The sequence below is a fragment of the Cydia fagiglandana genome, chromosome 26 (assembly GCF_963556715.1).
Source record: "Cydia fagiglandana chromosome 26, ilCydFagi1.1, whole genome shotgun sequence".
NCBI lineage: Eukaryota > Metazoa > Arthropoda > Insecta > Lepidoptera > Tortricidae > Cydia > Cydia fagiglandana.
Genome location: NC_085957.1, coordinates 8,464,964 through 8,476,860, shown reverse-complemented (window position 1 = coordinate 8,476,860; position 11,897 = coordinate 8,464,964). Strand labels below are relative to the sequence as shown.

The following is an 11,897-nucleotide window of genomic DNA, read 5'->3' as shown; positions in this document are numbered from 1 at the left end:
AATAAGGGCGGCAAGGGCGATCGTGATGAGGGCCCAGGAGGTCCGGGCAGACCAAGACGCCCAGGACATGGACCAGGAATACCAGACGTTCCCGGACATAGAGGTAAACCAAGCGTTCCAGATCTTAATCATAATCATTTAGGTATTCGATGCAACCATGGTATTTTATATTATAACAAGCAGTGGTGGCCGAGTGGATATGACGTCTGACCAATTTAATCCGGAGGTCGCGGGCTCAAATCCTGGCTCGTACCAATGAGTTTTTCGGAACTTATGTACGAAATATCATTTGATATTTACCACTAGCTTTTCGGTGAAGGAAAACATCGTGAGGAAACCTGCAGACATCTGCGAAGAAATTCATAGGTGTATGTGAAGTCCCCAATCCGCATTGGGCTAGCGTGGGGACTATAGCCCAAGCCCTCTCGCGCATGAGAGGAGGCCTGTGGCCAGCAGTGGGACGTATATAGGCTGAAATGATGATGATGATGATGGTATTTTACAAAGGATTTAAATGCCTAATCAACTACAGTCACGCTCCGTGATTGTTACGTCATTTAGGGTTCTAGCTAAATTGGACATTCCATACCTTAAGTATGGAACTACCAATTTAGCTAGGACCGTAAATGTAGTACTAACAACCGCGGAGCGTGATTGATGGTACAAACAACGACCCTACTAGGGTGTAGCAGTTTAGATATAAATATTCTTACCCAGTGTAAAATATAAAGTTTTTCAAACTATATCGTGTTATATATCAAATGAAAGAGCTTATCTTGAGAATTTCAAATATATATATTTTTTAATTTTAAAATACATAGGTTAGAAGTTATTTACAAAAATAGCCAAAACATGACTATTCCCCCCCCTTTATCTCCGATACTCCTGGATCTAAAATTTTGAAAAAAAATACACAAGATAGTTCTTTACCTATAAAGTTCGTTTTTTTTAGCATTAGAAAGAACTCCGCAGAAGCAAGCGTGCAGTTTTTATCAGGCTTGTTAATTGTTAGTAATTATTGAATTATCTAATGTAGCATGGTCAATACATATAATTTACTTCAAATTGTTACCGCTAAAAGTGCCAGATTTAGAACCACAAGCGAACTTCTGCGAAGTTCTTTCTAATGCTAAAAAAGACGGACTATAGATGACAGGAAAACCTAATACTTGTAGAAATGTGTAGTCAAGCGTGAGTCTGACTTAATGTACCCATGAAACGCGAGTCCGACTCACACTTGGCCGGTTTATTTATAAAATAATTTTATAATATATATTATTAAATATTTTAAAATATATTATTAAATATTTTATAGACATTGCATGCGGGCCTTTATTGAATATGTATTTGGAACTGAAGTAAAGATGCTAATCTAAAGTATTCGTAGCTTCATTACTGTGCTCGCTTAGAAACATTAATAGATATTATGTCGTCTGCATACATGCGGCACTTAATATCGTACATTTGAAATATTTTAGCAGGACGTTAAAATAAATAATAAATTATTACATCCTAATAAATACGCTTCCCTTCGTAGATCGCCCAGGACGTGGAGGCAAACCAAGACACCCAGGTTCTTCGGGACACCCAGGTTCTTCAGGACACCCAGGTTCTTCGGGACACCCAGGTTCTTGGGGATACCCAGGTTCTTCCGGACACCCAGGCTCTTCCGGACACCCAGGTAAATCAGGTAAGAATGCCGATAGTCTCGATGAAATAAATAGTAGACATACCTATATAGAGGGCCGTTTTTTCAAGCTTTAGGTTAGGTTTCGTTCATGTCGTCTCGGATATGGGTGAATATGGTATCGATGCACTCGGTGTAATGCCTTGAACACAAATATATGAGATGACAAGCGCGAAAGTGGTGGGGGTAATTGCTATGACGTCATAAAGTCGGCAGTACAAATTTTTTTAATTTTCTTTTAAACAATTCACAGTCACTTGGCATGTATTTTGGACTAATCCATTCAGCCATTATCAAATTATAGCAGTTCGAAGTCAACTGTGGATTGTGAAATTTTTGAACGTTTTCTAATAATTTGTTAGACCAAGTATTGAAAATGTTACAGTATGTTATATATTTGTGTTCTACTCACAAAGCCCTTTAATTTGGTACCCCACATGGTATGTTTAAACGAAAACAAAAAAAAGTTTGTACTGCCGACTTTATGACGTCACAGCAACTACCCCCACCACTTTCGCGCTTGTCATCTCATATATTTGTGTTCAAGGCATTACACCGAGTGCATCGATATCATATTCACCCATATCCGAGACGACATGAGCGAAAATCGATTTCTAGAAAACTTTTCTTTCGTTGGCCGGGCCACTAATATACTCTGGCAAGCCAGCTTTGTCAGTACGTAAAGGCGGCAAATTTAAAAAATTTAAATAACCCTGTGTGTTAGAAAGAGACTTTCACTTGTAAATTGTAACTTGTAGCTTTATAAAATAGGTCACTGGTTGTAGCTTATTAAACTGCAAATTTTAAGTTCAAGACCAAAAAAATCGGGCAAGTGCGAGTCGGACTCGCGCACGAAGGGTTCCGTACCATAATGCAAAATCAAACAAAAATAAAGCAATAAAAAACGGTCACCCATCCAAGTACTGACCACTCCCGACGTTGCTTAACTTTGGTCAAAAATCACGTTTGTTGTATGGCAGCCCCATTTAAATCTTTATATTACTCTGTTTTTAGTATTTGTTGTTATAGCGGCAACAAAAATACATCATCTGTGAATTTCATCAAAAATTTCAACTGTAGCCTGGTGACAGAGGGACGGACGGACGGACGGACGGACAGCGAAGTCTTAGTAATAGGGTCCCGTTTTACCCTTTGGATACGGAACCCTAAAAAAGTAAGAATGTTGCCACTGCAATAAATAGTTTATAAAATAAGTAAATTCCTTTTTCATACATGAACACTCTAAGATAATTTATTTATTGGTAATTTTACTCATACGATTTAAAAAAAGTACTTTTATTTATTTATTTTAAAATAAACACAAGACGCGCTAGTAAAAAGTGGCAAAATAAATTGTCTTATTTTTTTTGGTCTTGAATTACGATTTTCAGTATAGCTCCAATGAGGTTGGCTGGTCGAAGTCTCTAAACGGTGGGCCACTAAGATGGGCCAGCATGTAGATAGATTAGTGGCGTCACATGGCTTATGGTGCGGCAGAATGGCGATGGGATGGCCACGGTGTCGGTATTTCGTTCGCACGTCAAAGTTAGTGGGCCAGCGATAGTGCGTACGCATCTATACGTGGCCCATTCCATTGTATGGCTATCTTGCTAGGCCATACCTGGGCCATCGTGTAGTGGAGCCATAACCGTTGCATGGCCATCTCGCTGGTCTAGCGCTGGGCCATGCCATCGTGTATAGGAGCCATTATTAGGCAGGTCGTTAATATGTATAAATAATACGTTATTACATCATAGTACGCTTATGTTCGTAGATCGTCCAGGACGTGGAGGCAAACCAAGCAGACCAGGAGACGATGATTGCGATGGCACTCCGGGAGGCAAAGGCATTCCGGGTAAACCAAGTAGACCGGGAGGCACAGGCATTCCGGGTAAACCAAGTAGACCGGGAGGCACAGGCATTCCGGGTAAACCAAGTAGACCGGGAGGCACAGGCATTCCGGGTAAACCAAGTAGACCGGGAGGCACAGGCACTCCGGGTAAACCAAGTAGACCGGGAGGCACAGCCACACCGGGAAGGCCAGCCTCACCGGGAGGCACAGCCACACCGGGAACCCCAGGCTCACCGGGAACCCCAGCCTTACCGGGAACCCCAGGCTCACCGGGAACCCCAGCCTTACCGGGAACCCCAGGCGCACCGGGAACCCCAGGCTCACCGGGAACCCCAGCCTCACCGGCAAGCCCAGGCTATCCAGGAATACCAAGTCCACCAGGTAAGAATGCCGATAGTTTCGACGAAATAAATAGTAGACGTATATACTCTGGCAAGCCAGCTTTGTCAGTAGAAAAAGGCGGTAAAAAAACATCTTGACGCGACGGATCAATCTACTATACATATTTTAAATTTCACGCTTTTTTCCACTGATATAATTGGTTTGCCAGGGTATACGTATCTCTACACCTTAATATAAAACAACCCGCCGTTTGTGTGTTTGTTTATTCGCGTTAAACTCAAAAACTACCTACTGAACGGATTTTCATGCCGTTTTCACCTATAGATTTGTTAACCCGTGCGAAGTCGGGGCGGATCGCTAGTATACCGGGTGTGGCCTGTAACACGAGCAAATAATTAAAACATAGATTGTACTTCTCAAACGGTGACACTTTTGTTCAACAACTTTTAAAAATTATGAAGTATTTAGACTCCCTATTTTTCATACAAAACAAATATTATCTTCAATTGACGCCATCGCCACACCATATCATTGTAATTGACGTTGCTTGTCACGCCTTAAACATAACAAAATTCGCAATACATTGCATCTTAGAATAAACTTTAAAGTGTATTAAAAATCAAACCACAAGTTATTTTTAAAAGTCGCTGAACAAATGTTGGTTAGTATGGGGAGTTCAGCCTACAGTTTAATTTTTTGCTCATATTACAGGCCACACCCGGTATAAATAAATTTTATACAGGTTAGTCCAATCCAAACCTCGACGTCCAAAATTCATGTCTTGGGCTATCAGAACATACCCCATGTATGTTAGTATTGTTAGCCGATTTCTCATAGTTTTCGAGTTATGCATGTTTTACTTTTACTCCATAAAATAGACAGTTAGAGTTAAGCCACGAAAAGTCTGCAGCGATTTTGATAGCCCTCGCAGTGCCAGTGTTATTTATACGTCATAATTTCAAAGAAGTTTGACGTTTAAATTAATACTTACACTGCGTGGCCTATCAAATCCGTTGCAGACTTTTCTTGGTCTGACTCTAATCCATTGATGTTTAAACCTTAACGCAATGCTATAAGCCCTAAGGTATATTTTCCTAATACGAGGATACCATGAGGCGAATTCGAAATTTTTATAAAAGATAACATTGTTTTACTGTCTGGAAATACCGTATACTTTTTTGACTTTTTATGCAGGAAATAAAAAAATCTTAAGTACTAAATATTAGATTTTATGGATATTTTGTACGACAAACGAGTGCAAGGCCTAAGGAAATTGATTTAATTAGTAATAAAGTAGCTGTGAAATAATATGGTATTTTTTTGCTAATTATGGAACACTTAATTTTTTTAGTAATTCAGTTAATAAATAAAATAAAATAAAATTATTTCAGACAATTGACAGTCCATATTTTAAATTAAGTAAATAAAATTAAATATACAATTAAATTAAAGATTAAAATTAACAAACAACTTACACATAATTAGAATACAATTTAAAATTTTTGAAATTGCTATTAACATTCATAAATAATATTAGATTAAATTAAATTAATATACTATTAAATTAAATTAAGTTAATATACTATAAAATAAAATATATATGAGATTGTTTGAGTTTTCTCATTTTTATTACAATGTACTTTGTAACTTTTAGATCAGTACAATTTGATAATATTTGTTGGCCGTTTTTTACAATGCCACAAATGAAGTTCCAGTTTCATAACTTTTTTTATGCTTTTAAGAGCATCATCTAACGAATAAGCTATTCCAATAAACTGGAATTGATCTCGGGTAGTTAGGAAGTCTCTCCAATCTAACCTATGATAGAGGTTATTCTATGGAAGACAAATCTCTGTAAAAATGGCAAATATTTTGTAGTAGAAATTCCATGCAACTACCACAAAGTGAAGTAAAAAAAAAGAGTTTTATATAGTACCAAAAATAATTTAATAATGTATTAATTCGCTTATCAAACTTTTAGAAAAAACGATGTTAATGAGAAATACCGTGTAAATTCTTTCAAAAGACACTGTTCAAAAAGTGTCATGAGAGATGTATTATGAAACGCGAAAACTCTAATCCACCCTTTTATATTAAATATGAGTGTATTTTAATTAGTATCTACAGATCACTATAGAAATTAACTGCTTACAAATTCTTACAAAATTAAATGAAAAATCCACATATGTAATGTGCTGCTACTTTTTCCGGGCCACTCCTTATGTTATTCTTCAATTACTGAGGGGCTACCGCGAAAACTGAAATTCGCAAATTGCGGGGATCTTTCTCTTTTACTCCAATGAAGGCGTAATTAGAGTGACAGAGAAAAATGCCCGTAATTTGCGAGCTTCGATTTTCGTTATAGCCTTATAGCACTGGTGCATTTACTGGCAAAACGCTAGAAATGGCACCTTTTCGACATTTGTATGGCCCTATGTCGACATTTGTATGCCACAATCGACATTTCTGCGGTCAAAATTGCCGTATAAATGTCGCCATACAAATGTCGCCAATAATATATTTTATCAAAAATTCCTACACAATACAACCGATTCACTTATATATTTTAACATTACATTTGCAACTATTATTATAAAATACAAATTTTAATTTCGACTGTATACTAACATATTAAGCGTCCATACAAATGTCAATGTAGTCGTACCAAAATATATCGAAAGAGATTCTTAACTATTTTAGTATAAATTAAACTGTTTCCGCGTCCACATTTGATGCCAATCGACGCCCAACTAACCGCACTATTGCGTCATAAATTTAATCTAACCGTTATTCAATAGACAAAGAACATTTGGGGGTATCTTTAAGTCAGAACAAAACAAGTGCCGAGCGGGACAACGATAAAAAGGCTTCCCTTGTTTTATTATATAACGGATTAATTTATCGAAAGGATTAAATCAAATCTCTAGAAAATGCTCTTTATAAAAATACAAAGTTATTCATAATACGTTGCGTACATCCAAAGTTTTTTTTTTTTATGCTGCCACTGGGCCACGCGAAAAACGGTAAATTTTGCCGCTAAATACGCTTCCCTGCGTAGGTCGTCATGAACATGGAGGCAAACCAAGACCAGGACAACCAGAAGACGATGATTGCGATGACACTCCGGGAGGCCCACGTTCTCCGGGAGGTTCTCCGGGAGGCCCACGTTCTCCGGGAGGTTCTCCGGGAGGCCCACGTTCTCCGGGAGGCCCACGTTCTCCGGGAGGTTCCCCGGGAGGCCCAAGGCATCGAGGTAAGATTGCTGATAGTTTCGATGAAATAAATATAATAATTTTTAATGAGGTCTAAATTGTATTAGGTTAGTTTTCTGTAAGTTTATTTGTAAGTTATGGTCTTCTAGCCAGGTCAAAACTGAATTAAGATGCTACTTAATCTAAAAGTATTCGTAACTTCATTACTATGCTCGCTTGGAAACAGATATGTCGTCTGCATACATGGGGCATTTAATATCGTACATTTTCAATATTTTTAGCAGGTCGTTAATATAAATAATAAATTATTATACCCTAATACGCTTCCCTGCTTAGGTCATCCAGGACGTGGAGGCAAACCAAGACCAGGAAAACCAGGAGACGATGATTGCGATGACACTCCGGGAGGCCCACGTTCTCCGGGAGGTTCTCCGGGAGGCCCACGTTCTCCGGGAGGTTCTCCGGGAGGCCCACGTTCTCCGGGAGGTTCTCCGGGAGGCCCACGTTCTCCGGGAGGTTCTCCGGGAGGCCCAAAGCATCCAGGTAAGGATGCTGATAGTTTCGATGAAATAAATAGTTGACATACTTATATACTCTGGCAAGCCAGCTTTGTCAGTAGCAATGGGCGGTGAATTTAAAAAATGTATGCGCGAAGGTCTATCGCTCATAATTTAATTAAACATTTTGAATATCACGCTTTTTTACACGACTGCCCAAAAAAAAGAGTGTACCTATTGTTTTTCCCACTGACACAATTATCTTGCCAGGGTATATCTCTACACCTTATAAAACAAAGTCTGTCTGTGGGTTTGTATATTCGCGTCAAACTCAAAAACTACTGAACGGATTTTCCTGCCGTTTTCACCTATGGATTCCTTAACCCGTGCGAAGCCGGGGCGGGTCGCTAGTATATATACAGGATAGTCCAAACCAAAACGTCCAAATTTTTTTTTGTTTTCCGCACATCGTGGGCTATCAGAATATACCCCATGTTAGCCGATTTTTCATAGAATTCAGACCGTAAAAAGTCTGCAGCGATTTTGATAGCCCACAGCAGTGCAAGTGTCATTTTAAACGTCAAACTTCTATCAAATTATGACGTATAAATAACACTCGCTGCGTGGGCTATCAAATCCGCTGCAGCCTTTTATTGTTGCGACTATAGTTTTCGAGTTATGCATTTTTTAACTTTTACGCCATAAAATAAGTCTCGGTACAAAACGTAAGTGAGGTTATGTCTAAATTGTAATTGTAATTGTATGGTTGTGTATTGTTGGTTAGGTTAGTTTTCTGTAAGTTTATTTATAAATTAAGGTCAAAACTGAAGTACTTAAAAAATGCTAATTTAAAGTAAATCAAACGTATTATTAATATCAGATAAATAACCATTCCTTTAACCGTTTCGGTGCGGATGGCACGACAGGCGTGTTATCAATGTTTTTAACGTGTGGCGTATGACACGACAGGCGTGCCATCATATTCTATGGCGTAAGGCACGCCTGTCGTGTTATGAAATAATTGTTCGCCGCCACAGCGAAAAGTTTTCGACAATGGAAGACGCAGCGAACCGGTTAATATGCATATTTCTCAACTAAACTGCCTAAAGACATGTTTTTTCTGCCAACCAATTTATAAATCTCGCTGACCAAATAATAATTTTGCAGGCCAACTATTTATTAAGGTGATAAAACTGATAAATTATAACAGAAGCAGACCCTATAGATCATCATCATCATCATCATCATTTCAGCCTATATACGTCCCATTGCTGAGCACAGGCCTCCTCTCAAGCGCGAGAGGGCTTGGGCTATAGTCCCCACGCTAGCCCAATGCGGATTGCGGACTTCACATACACCTTTGAATTTCTTCGCAGATGTATGCAGGTTTCCTCACGATGTTTTCCTTCACCGAAAAGCTAGTGGTAAATATCAAATGATATTTCGTACATAAGTTCCGAAAAACTCATTGGTACGAGCCAGGATTTGAACCCGCGACCTCCGGATTGAAAGTCAGACGTCATATCCACTCGGCCACCACTGCTTTTATCTCTATAGATATTGGTTATAATTTGTGAATTATTTGCTGAACATGAGTTGGTGGCTCGATTTTTACTTATTACCAGCAAAATATTTGTATGATGTCGAAGTGATTTAATGGCTATTTTTTGCAGTTTTAAAACGGCTCATCATTAAATTACTTCCCGTTCTGAAATACCTACACATGATGATCTTGTTTGATAACCTAAGTACTCAATTGATAAAATAAGATAATTCTACATAACAATAATTACAAGTGGTACAGTGGCCATCGGATATATCGGAGCGGCCAAGGTGTTCACAATATTTGATCATGCACTCGACGACTCGACAATAGAGGCGTGCTCAGATATTTGTGAGCACCTTGGCCGCTCCGATATATCTGATGGCGACTGTACTTTAAGCTTTTAGACCAAGTCTTGCGAATAGGTTGACTATAACATTGCAATCAGAAACTGCAAATCCGTTACCTCTTTTAAGCAAAACCTAAAAAAGTATTTACTCGCAACCCAACAAAGTTTTTAACTTAGCGGACATAAATTCCAAAAGAGATATATAATCTTGGTCAAGCAGATCTTGTCAGTAGAAAAAGGCGGCAAATTTGAAAAATGTAGGCGCGAAGGGTTATCGTCTCATAGAAAATTTGAATTTCGCGCCTTTTTCTACTGACAAGATTTGCTTGACCGTCTTTACTTGCATATTCGTGACCTATAAGAAATATTTGTGATCTCTCTCTCTCTCTCTCTCTCGCTCTCTCTTTCTTTCTTACACGTGTTCTGTTCCTGTTTATTAGTTTTAAGTTTTAGTTTTTAATTTTGGGTGCCCTGAAAACCAGCGCAGTATCTTACAGACACTGCATATGCTGAGCGGCATCCTATTTGGTGTATGTTTCTTTTATAATCTTTATGTTGTACCTACCAAATGTATGTTACTTTACGCCAAATAAATATTTTCTATTTCTATTTTCTATAAGATTGGTGTTATTACAGGAGGTCCAGGCACTCCAGGAAAACACGGCAAAGCAACAAAGAAAACAACAAGCTCCCACCAAGAGTCCGGTACTTCATCTGGAAGCAGTTCATCAAAGAAAGAGGATACTAAAGATGGCAAGGGCAACAGACACATCAAGACCTCAAACGCGAGTGACAAGTCAGACAGCAACAAGAAATCCTCTCAAGCTGAAACTGTTATTAGGAAGTCCGATGGATCAGTAACCTATCGATCATCCCGTGACGCCAGTGAATCCGACAACAACGCAAGCTCATCCGATGTACGCGAGAAAATCACAAAAAAAGACGGATCCTCCAGTGACAGATTACAGAAAGACGCCTCTGAGTCCTCCCACAAAGCCACTTCAAGCAACCAGCAATCAAGGCAAGAAACAAAAGGTGGATCTTATGTTGTATCTTCTAATGCACATGCTTCAAACGAAAACAGCAAAGGCGCGTCTACCGAAACGCAAGTTAAACAAAAGAACATATATGGTTCGTCTTATGAAGAGTTACTGCGATCGGCTTCAAAGGAGAACAGCAAAAAAGATTCTACTGACACGCAGTCACAAAAAGTAGACAAATACGGATCCAACTCCTCCTCTTTAAAATCCGCCTCAAGTGATAACACAAAGGCTGCTTCAGAAGAGACTCAATGGAAACAGGTAAACAGAGATGGCTCTAAAGTTCAAGTCAAAGGCAAATCGGCTTCAATTAAAAGCGACAAGGCTGCTTCCAAAAGCACACAAATAAAACAAACCAAGAAAGACGGATCTTACAGTGCAGTCTCTTCAGACTCTGCTTCAATAGATAAGAGCAATGCTGCTTCCACTGACGAGCAAACCAGAAAACAAAACAAAGATGGGTCCTACGAAGAGGACCGTAAACAATTGGCTTCAATTGAAAGCGTCAAGGCTGCTTCCAAAAGCACACAATCGGAACAAATGAAGAAGGATGGATCTCTTATAAAGGAAGCTCAACAAACAGCATCGATAGATCAGACCAAGGCTGCTTCCGAAAGCACACAATCGAAACAAGAGAAGACGGACGGATCTCTTGTGGAGGAATCTAATAATAATGCCTCGATAAATAAGATCAGGGCTGCTTCCGAAAGCACACAATCGGAACAAGAGAACACGGACGGAACTTTTGTGAAGAAATCTGAAAAAAAGGCCTCTAATGAAAAGTTTAAGGCTGCTTCCAGCGACCTGAAATCTGAAACTGTGTACGCCAATGGATCCTCGAGGACTGAAAGTAGAAAGGACGCCTCTCAGTCCAGCGAAAAAAATGCTAGCTCACAAGACCAGTTGCGCGTTGTTGAAGCAGATGGCAGCACCTTCATTAGCAGCAGCAGCGCTGCCTCATCATCCTCTTCCAGCGATTCCTCGTCATCTTCCACCGTTGAGGAGGTAGTTTCTGATGACGATTGTTAATTAAGTAATTCTTTTATTTTTAACCCGCTACCGTAAATTCTTTTATATAATAATTAGGACCTTCATTGCTTTGTTTTATTTTTCAAATTACATTTTTTTTCTTCGTGTGTGCTTAATTCGAAATAAACGAACGATTGATAAAATCTTTTTTTTTTACTACCGGAGTCCTCACCATACTATACTTACCCCCTTATTCAAAGGCGCTACAAACTTAGAGAATATAACCAAACGGAGTGGTCATTAACAGGCGTTCCCCTCTGTCGAAAAAAGGCGGCCAATGGTCAACGACATGTCAACCACATGTATGGACTGACGTTTATCTGACATGGCTATGTTGACGTTACGT

The 11,897-nt window shown here is 39.1% G+C and overlaps 1 protein-coding gene across 1 annotated transcript; it reads left to right on the top strand.

Annotated features, from left to right (window-relative positions):
* Window positions 1-25: 25 nt before the first annotated feature.
* LOC134677350 (dentin sialophosphoprotein-like) lies at window positions 26-11,551 on the top strand. Its single transcript, XM_063535785.1, has 6 exons — window positions 26-103; window positions 1,538-1,690; window positions 3,462-3,920; window positions 6,940-7,134; window positions 7,430-7,636; window positions 10,103-11,551. Exons 1-6 carry the CDS (start codon window positions 26-28, stop codon window positions 11,549-11,551), a joined length of 2,541 nt encoding a protein of 846 aa, XP_063391855.1.
* Window positions 11,552-11,897: the final 346 nt, after the last annotated feature.